Raw genomic sequence first — 18735 nt, 5'->3', positions numbered from 1 at the left:
GCAAGCACCATGGCGGCTCGCAGAAGCGATTTGCGGGGCACCAAACAGGTCCCATCCCCAGGCGTGAGGCTGCCAGCGCCCTGCCCCACCAGAAACGCTGAGGGCGGCCGAACCGGCGGACAGCAGCGCACTGGCGGCCTCCGGAGCGGCTGCGCAGAGCCGGGCGGCTCGGCATGGCGGCTCGGCACGGCCGCTCGCACCGCCCCCCTCGCACCGCCCTGCACGGGACGCGGGGCGGAGCTGCGGGGAGCGCGGCCGCGGCGGCTCGCGGCTGCCTCTGCGCCCGCCTGGTAGTGAAGGGTGTCCCGGGCTTGCCGCGTTTCTCCGCCCAGCCAGCCTCGGCCTTCTGCCTCTCGCCGCCCGGCGCGTCCCGCGCCTTTCCTGCCGCCTCCGCGCAGCCCTGGCGGTGCTAGGCATGAAGCTGAGCAAAGCCCAGTACGATGAGATAGCCCAGTTCCTGGGGCACGTGCAGCCCACCCGGCAGAGCCTGAGGAAGCTGAAGGAGAAGTTTCCTAGGTAAGTGTATCCCGCCCTCCGGCGCGGGGCCTCGGCCCGCGGCCGGGCCTGGGGCCGCGGGGGCCTCTGCGCCAGCTCCACCCGGTGCCCCAGTTCAGGCCCCACACGGTACAAAATCACCAGCACACGCACACAGTGTTCGACGGCAAGCGGCTGCTCCGCTGGGAGCAGGGTACTGCTCTACCCTCCGTGACCTGAGGAGCTGGCACAAAATAAAGAACGCTTCCCCCGACGCCCGTCCAAGTGAAAGCTCCTGGGGCCCTTCACGAGCCTCTTAAACACCAAGTAGATCTGATGTGAATAAAGCTGTACAGCTAAGGCCGAACCTCAGTGGCTGAGGCCAAGTGTGAAATCCATCCTGCAATACCGTTGCCCCTGTTTCTTAGGGAGAAGGGACTTCCTGGATTCATAATTCTCTCCTTGCTGCTGCATTCCAGTTGAAACTGGAAAAGGGATCATCTTTTTACCTATGGCCATTCATGTACTTCCTTGCCTGAGCTGTATACAGAATTCTCAAAGACATTTGCAAATGACTATGGGCTAGGATGGAAAGGTACCCATGACAGGATGTGCTCCATGCACCAATCTTCAATGCTGAAATTTATTTATTACCAACTAGAACAGAGTTTTAAGCAAAGTTGCAAGGTTTATCACTTTCTTTTCAGATTTGAGGGAAGGGTTGCTATTGCGGAATTGGACAGGAAAGCAAACTTGGTTCTATGGGAAAAAGAGTGGTGCTATTTCTAAAATCACCAGAAATAATACAGAAAAATGTAGGTTACATACTGTATCTGCTTTGGTGAGAGAGAGAAATTAGCAAAACAGAAAATCATTCACGTACTTCCTGTATGAACCTTGCTAGTCTTAACCACAAGTGTGGCGGAAGAAACTGATGCTGTGTGTAACTTACAGTTAGTGGATGAAAAGCCAACATTAACTTAGGCTTTTAAACTGTCCAATGAAATTCTTTCCTTTTCACCTTGCTCTGTACTCTGCAACTTGGAAAAGCACTTACCATAACAACATGTGTCTAAGGAGCTTAGACTTGGCTTTATCATTTCAGTTCTAATGAAATCAGGAGAGAGTGTGTGTATTTGTGTGTGCTTGCAAACATGCACATGTGCTCTTTTTCTACTCTCCTTATGAAGTTGTCTGGAAAGAAGGTTAGAATTTGGGTTGGTTTCCCAGGTCAGTCACTATTTTTAGGAACCTGCTTCCAGGACAGATCCATAAGGCGCATGAGTGGTTTTAATCAGGTTTATCCAAAAAAGACTGGGCTTTTCTATACCTTTTACTTTGCAGTCCACTCAGTGCTGCAATAGATCCACTGACTCCTCCGTTTCAGAACTTGATGACTCCTGAGCAACTATGTGCAAGTAATAGTATAGGGTTAATTAGGAAAAGAATTCTGTTTTTTTTCTAAAGGAGCTGGCTCAAGTGTGGTGAACACTGAAAAGCAAAGGTTAGCTGTAGTAGCTGCTTCCATATTTAAGTGACTATACTCTTCTCTTGTTATTCACATTATGGCATGGGAATGGCCTGTTCTGAATTTTGCTTGTAGTTCTCTCCTGAATTTTGTTTGCCCATGCTACGAGAAGGCCAAAATCTTCTGTATGAGCGATGAATTGATAGGGTTTTTTTAAATGCCTGTCTTAAGTATATTTTGAGGAGGTCTGCACATCTTCTTTCTGGGAATGTGATATTTCTTTGTTTGTCTTTTTGTTTATTTCTCATAACAGGTCAGATGCACAAGATAAACAATACGTTCCAAGGCCACTGCTTTCCTTAGCAGTAAGGAAAGTGTATTGAAGTAGATACATGTTAGGATGTGGAAAACAGGCATTCTCGATAACCCTTACCTTGTAAAAGAGGCCAGCTGCAGAGATTTGTAAACTTGTATGCCATCTTAAAGGAGAGGCTTTTTCAGTGATGTGTTTGATAACTATGGAGTAAGTAAGTTTTCCTTATAATCTAGAAATTTTGTCATTCTCTCTAGGCCAGAAAGTCTGACTCGACTTACTGGCTGGATTTTTTTTTCCTTATGAAAGCCTGAATCAACTGAAGCCCCCCGCCCCCCCCCTCAACTTCCTAATTCAGTCTTTTTAAAAAAATATTCCAGAATCTGTCATGGTACCTGCAGTGTGATGGAAGCGTCCATAGCCGGTTTCTCATTATTATATGGTAACAGTTGCTGATTCAAACTGGAAAGTACTAACATCCATAATAGCTGCTTTCACCTTCCACTTTCAATCTTTCCCCGGGAAGGATTGGCATTCCACTGGTAATGCAATACATAAATTGACAATTTTCAAATATTTCTGGTTCCTACTGCCTCATAGATCTTGAGAGTCTTTGGATTTCTGCATTAATCTGCTCAGTTTTTTTTCTAATGCTGTCTTATCTCTTGTTCCTCCCTCAGCTGTTTTATTTCCTGAAGCCTCACATTTTATGCTCCTAATTTGTATAAAATCTCTTTCGTGCTTTGTGAAAAGGCCTACTCTTGTTCTGCAGTTTCTCCCTAAGAATAAGTTGTAATTTCTGTAAACAATTGCCACAATTTAATGCACAGGTATGCTGGGTGGTAGCTGCCAACCTGACCTGTGAATCTAAATAATTTTTCAACAGGGTAGTTTGTGCTTTACTATTATTGAACTACTTCAGGAGATGAGATTATTACATCAAACAGTATTGTCATGTGACTTATTAATGTCAAAAAGTCAAAATTAAATTACTTCTCATACTATTTATAAGTATTTTAATACAAGCATTGGGAATTCTTATATTTTACAACACTGTAACTTTCCATACAACGCGGATTTAGTCTACTTTGCTTAAAATCCAGTTATTTTGCAAAAACTTGGGAAATTGCTGTTCCTTTTCTGTTAATGCTGTGCTTTGTATTTCATGCCTGGCAACTACGAATGTATTATTCATTTCTTTATTCTTAAGGTATTTGTTACATCCTTAGCAGTTGTCTCCTAACATGTTCCCATTTAACACCAGGGTATTTGGATGACCTGAGGATTATCAAAATGTGATTTTGAACACTAAGCACAATAAATCTCTGCCAATATTGGATCACTGATCCGTAGTTCCTTTGATGTTTTTCACGCATATGCCACTGGACTGATAATTCTGTATATTCAGTGTTGTGCTTTTCTGTTGAACTGTAGCACCTTTTCTGCTTAGTTTCTCACCTGAATTTTTCTATTTGCTAATTATCTGTGGTTTTCTTTGTTACTTCTGTATTATGTTCTTCAGCTTTCCCTTCAGCTATGGGCTCAAGTTCTTCTGAGATACTATTTTTCTTGATGAGAGCTAATGTCTAAATTGAATAAGCCATTGTAGAACAGGCTTTAGCCCACTGCAGGAAATGTTCTGAGATAGTTAAAATCTTTCTTTTGAGTGCATGTATCTCTCTTATATGGTGGTTAGAGCTGCCTACAAGTAGAATCTTCTAGCTACAAATCACTTTAGTGCTACCTATTTATAGTGACAAGATATAGGTTAGACCTTTAAAATTCTATCTTTTTTTCAAACACTGTTTTAACTTGCCCTGAAAAATCCGAGTTCTGAGAGTTAAATTCATACCCAAACTGATATTCTAGCACTTCAGTTTAACTGCTTACTGTTTTAGTTGTTTCAGTTCTTCTGTGTATAGCAGAATACATTGTTTCTTTCAGAAACTTTTTCTAAAGCTTCTTATCAGTAGAACATAATTGACTTTTGAGTAGACCCTTCTCAAACATATACCTTGTACATATTTTCCTATTCTTCTTTGTATCCAATTCTGACTGAATATTATAGTTTTCTTGACCAAATCTTTGCTTTGGTTTAAGACAGTTTAAAGGGGAACACTCTTAAATAGAGTTCTTTTTTTACCACCAATCCCTTTCTGCCAATAAGGAGAAACAAAATATGAGTAGAAATAAGTGACAAAAATAACAGTTTATTAACAAGTGAAACTTCAAAAGGAAAAATAACAGTAAATAACCACTAGATAGAAAATTGCTATATCTTATCAACTCCCCCAGAACAAAGAGAGACCCAAAGTGTCGGAAATACCCTTTCCAAGATGGCCAAGGGTGACCGCTGTAGGGAAAGAAAGGAAAATGGCATCAGACCCTACCCCCGAGATGGTGCCTTTGAAGGCAATTGTACGGTCTGGGAGGCAAAGAGGAGGGATGGCAGCAAACCCTGGGGGAGGCAGGAGCTTTCAGAGTGGTTCTACCGGCAGATGAGAAGTGCTGGTGCGTGTGGGGTCAGCACTGCTGCCTGCCAGACTCTGTTGATATTGGTGCTGATGTCTCCAAACTGTGGGTGTGTTGTGGGGGGAATGCTGGTCTGTCAGTGCTGACACGAGGTGACCGGGTCCCAGCAACCAATCAGCAACACCTTTGCGAAGTTCGCTCCAAAACACTTTTTGACTCTGAAATGCAGTTTTTCCAAGTGGCTACTATTGCAAGCCCAGGAAAAAAACACAAAAAAGCCCACCCAAAGAAACCCCTCCAAAGCAGAGCCTCCACTTTCAGCAAGTCCTGCCAGCAGAGTTTGTTCTCCACTTCCCAGCTCCAACTTAAAAAGGGGCTGTGGCAATGCCCCCTCTGCCTTGTGGTTCCAGTTCTGGATATGTTGGATCTTAAAAGAGGCCGTAACAATTTTTGGGCATGTATAGGTATGGATAGTAACATTTTGGGTTACCCATGACAGTCTTCCTCTGGTCTCTACCAAGCTTTCTAAGGATGTAAGCTTTGGTGATCCAATTCAGTATGATCCTGTCTTGAGTTTTGTTCTGGCTTGGTTCTGTTCTGAGTGTTTGAGTTTCTTATACCAGGCTGTGCTTGAATTGGAGATTCCAGAAACTTAAGTTTCAAGTAGTCTCAGTAGCCTTGAGCATTTTTTAATGATTCCAAAACCCATGCTTTTCAAGTTACTTCGCTACACTGTTGTGAAAAGTGTTTCAGTCCATTGAGGGGTGCTATATTCTATAGCACAATTTGTGTAGTCTGTATTGTTTCTCTTCCTTTTTTCAAGTTTTTAAACTAACTTGGTGCCTCTAGCCCAACTTTCCTTTGCATTTTAAAGGAATGCAACCTTCACTTGCATTCCTTTAAAAGAAGCATTGGTTTCTGAGACTATGTAAGTGCTAACTGTGCTATAGAGATTTTCAAAGTACTAGGGTTTCGAAGTATCAGCTGCTTTTATCAGCTTACTTTTATCAGCTGCTACGTGCAGTTTGTCACTTTTGTGCATCTATTCCAAAAAGTACTGTCCTTTTTGTGTCCCTTGCATGAAAACTTATTTCTATATGGTCAAGAGGAGCTTTTTTCACAGCAGAATGGTAAGGGAACCTAGCATAAATATAAGAGAAGTACTTTTTTAAATTTTTCTTCCTTTTTTTTTTTTCCCAGTAAGCAAGAAGAAAATGTGATGCACAGCTTCATAATGATATACTTGAGTGTGACTATTTGATATTAATGTGTGTAACTTCATATTTGATTAGTGAAATGCACACACTTTATTCCCACAGCATGTCAAGGAATGCACATTCCTCTACATTGATGACCTCTTCTTTACTTAGTATCACTTCAGTTTTCCCCACATTTTCAGTAACTGTGTTGCTCTTTCTCCAAATTATTGATAGCTTTATTAAATTGCAGCAGGTCTGGAAAGCATCTCAGCAAGAGTTTAGTTTTTAAAAAAATGTATCTGCACAGTAATGTGTTACAATGTAAGTTGGAAAAAAATAATCTGTTAATTATTTGCTCAATTTTATCACTTTCTCTGTAGTGGTTCATATTGAAACAAAGGCCCTAAAAAAGTTTAAATTTATGGTATGAATGTTATTTCTTTTACCAGCAGCTTAAGACTGAGGAAGCATTTTTGCTTCCTCTTTTTCAGTGTCATTGTTGCCTCTGGTTTTGTTTTTTAGAGTTGGGGGTGGATAGGCCTTTCATTTTCTTCTTGAAGCCAACTTTATTTACAAGGCAAATAAGCAATATATTACTTCTTTGTGAATAATTTTATTCTGCTTTCATGCAGTTGCTTAGATTTTCAAGCAGTACTGATGAGCCCATGATGGTTGTGAGAAACAGGAGGGTGGAACTGATTTTCTCTTTCATCACCCTTTTTTCCTTTTTCTTTCCAATTCTGTGTTCTGGTGTCTGGAGCAAGCAGGTTGAGTTGAGGTGGAAGGTTTGCTTTAGTGCTGTTTGGAGCTGCTGTTACCCAGGAAGGCAGACTGGCAGGGAGGCTCATGAGCAGAGGGCAGATAGCTGCCTCCATGGCTTGCAGAGTTCGAGGCTCTGAACTTGGGCACAGGATTATTAGACAGGTTGTATTTATGAGCAGGCAGCCTACTGATGTGTGACACTTCAGTTGCACTCTTCTGCCTAGAAAGGTTCTTGTCTTAGCAAACCCAACATTATTCTTACAACTTCTATTGCTCTCCCTGCTCTTCTAAATAGTTGATTATTTTGAAAAGCAGAAGAACTAGGCTATTTTTCATTACTCTGCAAACACTGATCTAGCAAATCTCATTTAGAAAGTTACCTTTGTGCCTACAATTGCTAGAAACTTACTCTGAAAAAAAAAGTTTAAAGGTGCATTTTAAACTCCCTATTTCTATATTCTCAGAATTTAACAAGGACATAAATTCATGTTCTGCCTATATAAACAATCTCATCATGTGGCAAATGCTTTGTACCACTGTACTGTATTTAAATGATCTGGAGGATTTAATGTATCAATGAAACAGTAGAATTTTCAAAGTTTTATGCTTTCTTCTTCTTTTATATTAGATTTCAGAGTAAACAAAGTTTGACACAGAGTTTGTTTTAGTCTATGTAAAAAAAGCCTAATATAATTTAAAATGTGTTAGGTACTTGAGGCTGCAGTAAACCTCACAGGTAAACATTGATAATAAGAGATGAGAAAGAGGTCTTGGGTTATTAATTGAAAAGAGAATTAGCAATGAACAAGTTTTAAGAAGTGACCCACAATAAAATGTAGCATATTTTAAATAATCCTAAAAGGAAATAAAAATTAGCTGTGCAAAGTAATTATGTGAAGAACTGACAATATTCTTGTTATTTGAACCCTTGGTAGAAAATCTATTCTATCACAGCTTTGAGAGGCTGAACCTGTGGGTGGTTCCTCTTTTCACTTAATATCAGTGAACAAGCGTTAAAGAACTTGTAATTGGTTGGATTTGGTATGACTAGCTAACAAACTGTTTGCTAGTGCGATGACCTGAAATAGGAAGGATAACAATCCTCTCCTGTAATGTGAAGTATTGTGTGAAAGAAATCAGCAATATCAGTGTATAACTCAGAAAAACTTTATCTCTTTTATTATTCATTAAATTAAACAGAAGATACTGACTTAAAAGTTAAGGCAGTTGGAGGTTTCAGAGTAGAATTGAAAATATAGTTTTGCTTACATTTGTGGTTTTCCCAACACCAACAGACAGGATTTAGGCAGAAAACTTCCACTAGCACATGTAAATAAATACTTGATTTTCAGGACATGGTGCTTTCTTTTGTTTGGAGAGGTAGAAGGGTTCTTTCGAGTTTGCATATTACCTACTAATAGAAAAGTAGGCGTAATACATAAGTGTGTGTCAGCATGAAAGTTAATTTTGAAGGAGGTCCATCATAGTTTCTTGTCACATTTTTTATAGGTGTAACCATTTTCTTCCTTACATACACTCCCACATAGTTGTCCATCCTAGCAAAATACAAACCTATTTTAAGCATTAGTCTTGAAATTTTGTTTGAAATACACAATGAACATTAAAGTTTTATTTTCTGAATTCTTGAGTACTGCTAAATCTCTTTCTTCTCTCTTAATTTTTTCCTCTTACAGTTTGTGAAGTGCTACCATATGGGAGTACAGTTCTTTTCATAAAAAAAAAAAAAAAAAATTACACAGAACAGGACTTATTACACTTGTGAAATTCGTTTTGGCTGAGTAAAGGGAAACCTTTTTTGGCCTTGAGGAATTTATACAAACCACTTAGAAGCCAATCCTATATCCTTTGAAGATTTGATGGTGAAATACAATGATTGGAGAGAGCCTTTTAAAGCAGATGTGGAAATTAGTTCCCTGTAATTTGAAAATGCATTCTGAGTCTTTCGGAGCTGTGGTTAAGTACTCTGTTTAATTCAGAAGAAAAGAAATAGAAAGAGAGAGAAAAAAAAAAAAAGCAGAAAAAATGCAGAGAAAAGAGAAAACAATAGGAAGAAAAGAGAAGAATATAGACAAGATGAAAAAGAGATAAAATGCAAGAGAAAAAGAAATAAAATGGAGAAAAAAGAGGAAAAAGAAAACAGAAAAAGAGCAGAAGAAGATTAAAAAAGGGAAAGGGAAAAAAAAAGAAAATCCTTTCATGTGTCAAAGCAGGGAGAATTGTCTTTGTCACCATGTACACTATTGTGTTGCTTTGTGAGGTTTAATTTGGTTGTACTTTCTGACACTTCTCAAATTCCATGGATGTGATAATCCCAGTAGGATAAGAATATAAGTCTTGAGGCATAGTCTTTTTCTAAGTATTTCATTCTAAAGCAAGCTTGGTGTCATCAGACAGACCAACAGATGTCTGTAGATTTAAGGGCAAGATTATGGGGGTTGTTAAGGAAGGATGAAGTGGAAGTTTTAACACTGACCATATGTGCTTTTTAATTGACTTGTGGATTTTAGGATACCATTATATTCATGTTGCTTGTATTTAAGGAATATTGTGATAGAAATGGTAATTCTTGATTGTATTTTAGAAACAGCTCCATAATATATAATTCTTCTGAAGCCTGCAAACAAATCTAGGTTCAAGTTTTATGAGCATTGGGGATTTGCTACATCAGAATGGAAAATATTTTATTCATGCATTGTTTTTTGGACAATCATATTCTGGGCTATATTACAATGGCACGATAAATTGCTGAATACACTGTCTACTGAATATGACCTCACCATGAAAAATTTGATGCATTAGAGTAGGAAAGGTTGGAATATATCAACCTTAGCTGACAAGGGACTTTGAATTTTGACCTAACACAGATGACCTTTGTGTGCAATAAAAGTGAGTTTAATCTCCAGGTCAAGGTTGAGGTGAACGGTAGGGCAATGTGGATTGGTTTGTACTGGCTATGTCTGGATCACACCTAGCAAGCAAAGAAATCCAAGGTCTTTGCACTTCAGAGTAACCAAATGCTTGTTTACCTAAACTTTACTCATATCTGTTATACCACCTTTAAAAACTTGTGATGCTGTAGACAGCTAACTTGTCAACAGCTGTGGACTATTTCATTTGAGGCTCAGTGTTTCAGAATAAGAGGTGTGAGATATGTATATTCTGCTCCTATAGATTGCTGAATAGGTAAATAAAATTTCTCCTCTAGCGCGTAGAAGAAAGATTGTTCATGATATTGCCTTGCTATGAAAAGGGTGAAATCTAGAAGCTTTGTTTCTTTGACAGCTAGCCTGTCTTTTGAACATTGGAAGTTTATTCCTAAGTGTCTTATGCTTTTAAGAAGAATGTAATTAAGAGAGTTCTGATACGTTTCACTAGGCAAATACAAAGAAAACAGGTCCTTTTGAGCACTCCATTGCTGTAAAAGGTATTTGATCAAAAAAGCTAAGTTACAAAATAGTTTGAGGGTTGTCTAGGTTACATAATAAAGACATATAGATGAATTTAAATAAAATATTGTCACATTTATAGTACTCACAAACAAAATCCATCTTCTTAACTGGTTCATGTTTAAGAGTGCTATTTCACTGATGTACCAAAGGTACATTTGCTAAATACTTTACACATGGAAGAGTGGTAGCAGTGGTGCTGTTGGAAGGAGAGTTCTCTTTAAATCAGCCAGGGGGGGAAAAAAAAAAGTTTGAGACTAATGGAAAGAACCTCTACTCCTTTAATAGAGCCTGCAAAATATATTCTCCAGGACTGATCAGCTCTGAAGGCTCTAGAGGTTTGATGATTGGAATGGCAGGAAATCACGCTTTCAGGACATAACGAATTGACTAGGCCATCCATCATTTGTTAGCATGCGCTGAAACACTGGGTTTGTGTGCAGAGGTCTGTGATTTAGTAAATACTTGGGAGATGAATAGAGCTTACACACAAGGGAAGATATTGCTGTCCTTCAGCAGCCTTAGACACAGATCCCTGCTGAGAAGGCCGTCTGACAGCAGCTCATCAGTAACTGGCCTGTCACAGTCAGTGATGCCCACCAGCCATCCCCAGTATATTAAATGCATTTTTAATATCTGCTTCAGTAGATTTAATGAAGAAAATTTAGTTTCCATACTCTGATCACTGCTTTCTCAAGTGTTATAAAGCATTGAGTGAAGCGCTTCCAAGAAAGGAACTGTGCTGATAACAAGAGTAGTTCACTGAAAATCAGAATGAAACAGGAGTGTTATTTTTCCAAATAGTTTCCATAAAGCAAAACAAAAATGTCTGGAAAAAACAGTGATGATCTTAGAAACAATTGACCCTCCTGCAGAGGGACCTTATGCAGCAAGCTGTACAGCAGCAGAGATGCAGGGCTGGGAAAGGTGTTTGCACAGTGGTTCTGTTTAGTGTGGCAGAGCTTGCCAAAAGGCAAAATTGCATTTCTTACGCTCTCATGTGTCAGTACCAGAATCAGATAATCATTCTGTCTGGCTTTTAGGGTCCAGAGAGGTGGCTGTAAATGGAAGAAGTGGAATAGATCAAATTTTTAATTGCTAGCATAGATTTTGTTTTGGTTTTGGCATTTTTGCAAGTGATGCTTTTGGTGAAAATAATTGTAACATTATATGGTATTATATAAACTGATACAAGGAACAAATAATAAGACACAATAGAAAATAAAATTGCTGTTTTTATAACTTGGCAGACTCATTGAGAGTTATTCAGTATTAAAACTCTGTATGTAAGGACTGTACAGAATTATTTTTTAAATTAATGGCAAATGTTATGATCTTTTGTTGTCCATATATAGAGATAAACTTCATAGTTATTTTATTTTCCTTCCAACTTTCAGGGAAAAACTTCTGTTTACATTAAAGCAAATAAGTTGATTTTCATATTCTAATGAAATTCACTGCTTATGATATTTACTTCAGGACAGCAAGACACACAACTTGATTTTGTTGCAAACATTTATTTGAAACATTGACTTCTTGAGCTTTTTCTCTCTCAGGAATCCATTCTGTATTCACAGAAGAGAAAGCAAGTCCTGAATGAGACCTATAAATTTGGTTCTTGTATGTGTCAAAACAGTACTGTATAAAATGCATATTATTATAAAAATTTAAGAAGTGTCCTAAATGCTTAGATTTTTATAACGCACAACATATTAAATAATACATTTTCTTGTTAGCATCTGTTTGCTGTCATTGTTGGCAGGACCTATGATTTATTACTTAAATTAATGACTACAACCATTTTGGTGCTGATATATGCCCCTTATGGCTTATAGCATCTCTTTAAAAAACAGCATATACGCTTCTATAAGAGTAATTTTTTAATTGTTCATTTTTAAAGTTCCCGGTGAAAGTATTATAATTATCTTTATTAGCAATGTGAAAGTTTCAGAAGCTTGAATTACACTCTAAACTAAGTGAAACAATGCTAAGGATTAACTTCTGTAAGAAAATGCAACACAAGAACTGATCCTAATAAAATTGTCTTCTAAGACAAGCCTGATTGAGTACTGTTACCAAGAAAAACAATAGAAGAATTGAAAGAAGAATGGAAAGATAATGCTCTGCGTTCTGATCAGGTGATGGTTAAAAGCCTTGTTCGTGTATTTGTTTAACTAATTGGTACCATACAAGTAGATTTCAATCTCCCTAAGGCATGCTCCGTCGTTAGTTTTCAGCTTGGATCTCATGAAGTTCTTGTTGTTCACGGACTTCAAATTAGGAATTCAAAGTAAATGAACTTCTTGTCAAAAGTCTTAAATTTGCCAAACAGGAACTGTTTGCCTGTTGTGGGAAAAACATTACAGTTTGTTAACAACTTAGGAAAAAAACTTCTGTTTGTAAGCAACTGAAGCATTTTTACATATCTTATGTTTTATTTTGGTACAACCTTTTTTAAAAATTCTCTGTCCATAACATTTTGAGAAATGATTTGATATGAGAGGGAGATACTGTCCCTTCCACTGCACGCACCAGGATATCCAGTAGCCTGATTGATAGTGACAGTCTCATTTCTTTGTACCAGAGAGTTGTTGAACTTCACTATCTTGCTTTATCCTTTTCATCTGAATAGAATGTTAAGTGTTGCAGTCTATCCAAAAGTGGAAAAAGGCTTCAGATCAGGATGTAGTGCTGAAGAGGAATTTATTGTTTGGGTGATTGTCCTCTATTTGCATATCTGTATTTAGGCCTTCAAAGTCTTGGAAGCATTTGATGGCCTGGTTACTCATATACCTCCAAAATCTTCAACACCGACAAAAATGTCCTAAGACATCATAAGATATTTTCTTTCACAGAAAGCAAAATGTTATCAAATATTCCTTTGAACAAGACCCATGTGATAGCAAAGGAATTGTCTTATGCAATGTAGCATGTCTGAAACCAGGCAATATAGACTCTGTGACCAGGATGGAGGTAATACTCCTGTGACTGAATTACTATAAAGGGTCCTTTGGAGTTCCCTATTGTTAATTGAAGACACAGACAACAATAAAGACATCATGTATCTCTGTTTCTATTTGTGGTTGGCTGGGAGATGGCAGAACTTCTTATCAGTCCTCTGTTGATACTGGTAACATCCAGTCCTTTATTGCATCTCTTCTGTGGAATACAGATGCTCATTTGTACACTATAACTTGTGGAGAGTACAGTAACTAATAGGCAGAGTGTGTGTATGTTCCTATATATGAAATGGCTATTGAACGTTAGCCATTTCTGGCATTAATATAAAATGCATGTTGTAAATGTAGCTCTTTTTCAGTTTTCAACACAGCTGAGCAGTATGACCTCCTAAACAAGTGCATTTTCTTGGGGTACACAAAATACTAAAAGAGAAAAAAAAAACTTGAAAGCTAGATCTCTGGTTCTTACAGAGCTTAAAAAGGAAGATCTGTTTTGACCAGTTGGCAGGGACTCCCAATAAGCCAAGCAAGTTCCAGTCCATATGGAGTTCAGTGACCTAACTGAAATGAGTGATCTAACACAGGAATATGCTTTCCTTTATCCTTTTATTAGGAACAGGAGACTATAATTGTTGACAAAAAAGAGTAAGTTGGGCTACATTTTTATCTCATTTGTATTGTGTTCCTTTGGCATCAGTGGTCTGAGAAAGAAAGGAAAATGGTCCTTTATGGAATAAATGCATAGTTTCAGTCTAAATATTTTTCTAGCCATATCTGTCTGCTTGATATGTCATCTAAGTGCTGAACATTTTTTTCCAAACAAATTCCATTGGTTGCCCAACAACTATTATTCACAAGCTTCCTGCTTACTCTTTTTGTTTTAATTTACTATTTAGACACAGACCTCGACAGTGACAGACGATCATTCTTACACATTGTTATTTTTTGTGGTTTCAAGGTTTCTGGATAGACAATTTTGTCCATTTATCTGCAATAGATGCCAGTCATTCTAACATTTTAAATCACAGTAATTTAAAGATAATATTCAAATGTTTCAGCTACTGTGTAAAAATGAATATATTTTTATGTAGACAGATTTAGGGAGGTCAGCATGTATCACATATTACTTGTTTGTGTTAGTTTATTTTGTAATTCTTAGCTGTTTAATTTCTTTTTCAAGGATATCTCTCAGTGGAACTTTGCATTAGTGGATCATGATGTTTACTGAAATAACCAGTTGAAATTATTAAAATATGCAGTGGAAAGCAGCATGCTTATTTTAATGTGCTTCTGAATATTAAATGCAAGCAAAATGTTATATAGACATGAAGCTAATTGTTACAGTATATGAAGCAAAAGCTGTGTAAACCCTAACCTCGTAATTTTGCAAGTGCTACTTTATCATGTAGCTGTAAAAGGCAATCAAAATAAATCACAGAAGATGAAGAAATATCTTCTAGGGCTTTCTGTATGCTTTCAGAAGTGGCGCTTGATCCATGAAATTTTAGTAAGCATATTAAATAATACAATATGATGTGCAACGTGTCAGGTCTGATAAATTATTTTGTATAGGACATTTATACAACATATGGTGAGCTGCTATGTGAACAGCTTAATGACTAAATTATGTTAATCTTTCTTGCCATATTTACTTTTCATTTAAGAAAAGGCATTTTCAGATTTTTATTTTACTTTTTTGATCATGTGTAGCTATAAGAAAGGTGTAGGTCATCTCTGAAGAAGCCGTGACAGTGATCCAAGGTTCCTCAGCTGTGCAGTGTACATAACACAGATGTTGGGAGAGTCATCTGTCAGCTATGCCTCTCCTATGGAGTTAAAGTTCTAGGGGGAAAAGAATTCGACACAGTGCTGTCACTGTTACATTTTCACAATAGAAGAGCATGCAAATAGTCAACCTCCTGCTTAGCAGTAGTGCCCTGTCTAATGTCTGTGCTGGTTAGAATAAAAAAATAGTGGGTGCATCTAGGGCTCATAGATCTGACAAAGGTCATGCTATGCTGGGCATTTGAATTGGAAATTGTCTGGACTTAGATTTTATAAAGCTCCCACTGTTGTCGGGGAAAATTTCAGCAGGGTTTTGTCCCTAGAGAGGCCTCTTAGGCCCTTTTCTGTCCTATGAATGAATTTAGATGTGAGGGTTTCTCTTGCCTTAAAACTGTTAAGTTCATTTTGCATACATCCCTAGAGAGAAAAACTGGCAGATGCTTTTGTCTTGGAAGTGTTTAAAAGAAAACTGCAGAACAGGAACAAGAGAGAGAAGGGGCCCTGCGTGGAGTCCCAGAACATTTTGGAAATGGCCAATATGCAGTTTTCATCAGTACTAAGGCGGGGCGCAATATGGTGCCTGTAGCTCACTAGGGAATATGAATGTTGATTAAGCATACTCCCAGGCTTTGAAATCCTGAAAGCAGTGTCAGAATAATGGATGTTGAGCAAATGTCAAGCATTTGTTAATTTCTCTGTTATTTGGAGTTTATCTACCATGATCAATCAAATAAACTAGTGCTTCTCTGTTGTGGCATGTGTCATTGATATGGTGATTAGGAGGATAGAGAGGCCTTCTGCCTTTTTTTTTTTTTTTTTTTTTTTAAATCCAGGTAACAGATTACATATGAACAGCCATAACTTTAGGTTAAATATTTCTTTGCAATTGGTTTAGTGGAAAGAGGTGCATTAACAAAATACTTTGGGGGTACAGAGAGACAAAAGTATTTACATATCTGCTGTGATAAAAAATGCATTCATGCCATGTTTTCCCCTCTTGGCCTTAAAATTTTACTGTCATGAGGAAGGAGAAACTATTTCTAAATAAAAGTTGATAGAGGGATTTTTTACTTATTGTTAGAAAGGTAAGTTTGAAAACAAAGGATATCCACCCCAAAGTACTAATTTATGGCTTAGCTTCCTTCTTCACTCTAAATCTTTTCGTTTCTAAAAACTAGAAACTTGATCTCAACATCCTCTTATTGGTACCCTTTAGTTAAAAGTAGAGATCTCTTTTATAAGAATATACGCTCTTATAAGATATGACATGTATAACGTGTATATGTAAGTTGTTAGTTACTCGCTAATGTGCAGACATGTAAACATTCCAGTTGAGAATATTTCGTTCTCTCAATTTTCACTATTTTCTGAAGTTCTAATTCTGTTACTTTGCTACTCTTAGAAATTTGGTAACGTATGAAGACCTGATATTTAAATGTGAAGAACAAATGAAGATTAATCTGAAAGAGAAGGTGGCTCTATGGCCTTTGCTACTTTATTGCAGTATATTAAAACTCAAAATATGAGAAGATAGGGCTGCGTATTTTGTGTGAGGCATTTTTGAAAGCTGCCTGAAGGATTTTATCTGTAAATTTTCAGTGACTTCCAATGAAACAAGTTTATTTAACACTCTTCTCATTGATTTTTTTTTTTTTTTTTTTACTTTAGTCGTTATGGACTTTATAATATAAAGATGATAATTTGTGATTTTATTATGTTTTTTATAAGTCACAAACGTTTAAGAAGTACCAGTGAGTCATGCCATACTACTTGATGCATGCTGAGATCAGCTTATTTTAACAGAGAACTAATGCTGGTTCTTCCTTGGCTTCCACATTTATTTATCAAAGCCTCTAGGCTCATTCTAACAAAACTGGTGAAATTTTGGTGCTTAGTGAAGGTGATACTGTGTAGTCAGTCTTATTGATTGTTCATGTCATAAATGATTCTGTTCCATTAGTTTTCATTAGATTCTGTTCCATGAAGTAAGAGTTTTGGAAAGACAGCCTTCCCTGCAGTGGCACTGTGGGAAACAGCTTACAGTCACTGTATGTATTTTCAGGGCAGTATAAGGAACACCAGAAAAATCCTCCAGAGAGGGGAGTGAGGGAAAGGAAAAGCCTGTTGATAGGAGTGGGAAGGGTTAGAGAAGTTTTAGGATACACTAATGTAATGTTGTGATCAGCTCTTGTGATGCTCCCTTCATATTGCCTGCCTGTTTTAGATAGAAAGCTTTTTTTAAAAGAGTGCTGGAAGAACACTAGTAAAAAGAAATAGCTGGCTTCTTGTGCATTTCTGCAATCTTTTAAAGGGGAAGTAAGTAGTGGCATTAAATGACTTTATTCCCTCTATGACATAATAAGCTATATCCCTGGGGCTGAAAGTAGGCTTTGTAAATATCTGCATGCATGGTACAACAACTTAGATATACAAGACAAAATACTGCACTGTTGGGTGGGTAGACAAGAATTATTATCCTTTTTTTTTTCCTTTTGTTTTGTTCAATAATTACAAATAGCTTAACATTTTTAATTTTTTTTAATTATATGCATTGTCTAGGGCTCCAAAATCACAAGGGAGCTACCTATAAATGGATTAATCTCTTGCCTTGAATCTGCATCATAACCAAAATGGGAGTTTGCTAAAAACTATCATTTCTATATCATCCATGTTTAATTCTTGAAATTTATCCTGAATGTATTTTTCAGAATATATCCTGGATGGGGAAGGTCAATAAGATCCTGACTTCTTTAAGGAATTAACAGTTTTGATTTGGTAACTGGACGCTTTTTTGACTTAAGTTGTTCACTTTTTACCCTGGAGGAACCTATGCAACAGTGTGTGTGCTTGGCATGTGATGCATGCAAATGCTAAATACAGTAGCAGCATGAGGCAAGTGTCATTAACAGTAATTTATGTAATGAAAGCCACCTGGCTGTCTTTGTAATTAATTGCTTGTAAATAATAAATTTTAAATGTAGTTTATAGTTTTCTAAATTTGATTATATATTTTTAGGAGCAAATTGTTTAAGGGTGTTTAGGGATTTATTTAGTTCAACACAAATATGCTTTTTACATGCAAGTTAATTTTTTAATATAAAATGAACAATCTAATGAGCTCTGAATTGCCATTCATTCTTAAAAATAATTTTCTAAACTAAAAAACACCTAATTTGTACAGGACAATGTAGTTTTGTTGAAAAAAGAAGCTATAAAGTAGAATTATTTTCCCCTTTGTCCGTAGTAAGTAAATTTGAGATTGAAGCCTGAAAAACTTCCCTTAACTTCTCCTGATTTATTTCTTTTCCTGGGCATAAGAGGAAGTAGCATGATAGACTAATCCACACAATATGAGGGGATGAACATGAAATAAATATTTTAAATATTGCTTTTCAGTAATACCCTACTGAGTATATTTTCAATGTGTGGGCCTTGGCCCTATCAGTAGGGCAGATGTGAAAGGAGAAGGATAAACCCCTGCTTTAAATTGTATCTTCCTTGCCATAACTGCATGTTGAGGTCCATTGCTGTTGCACCCTAGGAACATCCTTCTTCACACAACCAACATCGGATAAGGAACACTTCAGTATATTTTTGTCTAATGGTTCAACATTTAGGTTGTGCTACTAAGATAAAGATGTCAAATTTGCAAACATGTTTGTGGTACAGACTTAACTGAAGTAAATTGAAATAAAGTGTGGATAATTGTACAGTTGAATGCAAATGAGGAGTTCACAGATGTTTTGCCTTTTTCCTTCATCTCTGGTATGCTGCTTGGAACGTTCACTGATTCTTTCCTGGATATTAAGAAAATTTTCTTCTTGCTAAGTAACTC

General features: G+C 37.4%; 1 protein-coding gene across 4 annotated transcripts in view; it reads left to right on the top strand.

Moving 5' to 3' along the window:
* The first annotated feature begins 245 nt into the window (after positions 1-245).
* The window catches only part of CDIN1 (CDAN1 interacting nuclease 1), a 144335-nt gene continuing 125845 nt past the window's right edge, over positions 246-18735 (top strand). For 3 of the 4 annotated variants that reach the window (XM_088058288.1, XM_014249719.2, XM_014249720.2), the window contains exon 1: positions 282-516. In XM_088058288.1, coding sequence (XP_087914414.1) covers positions 416-516 — 101 coding nt within the window. In that variant the 5' untranslated portion in view covers positions 282-415. Of the gene's footprint in view, positions 517-18735 lie in introns of all 4 variants that reach the window. The other variant, XM_005520329.3, reaches the window with a different exon arrangement.

Source organism: Pseudopodoces humilis, chromosome 7, assembly GCF_049639895.1.
Source record: "Pseudopodoces humilis isolate 2021_Gansu_Grassland_sample_001 chromosome 7, ASM4963989v1, whole genome shotgun sequence".
Lineage (NCBI taxonomy): Eukaryota > Metazoa > Chordata > Aves > Passeriformes > Paridae > Pseudopodoces > Pseudopodoces humilis.
The sequence above is the reverse complement of the archived record's forward strand: the minus strand, read 5'-3'. Positions and strand labels throughout refer to the sequence as shown.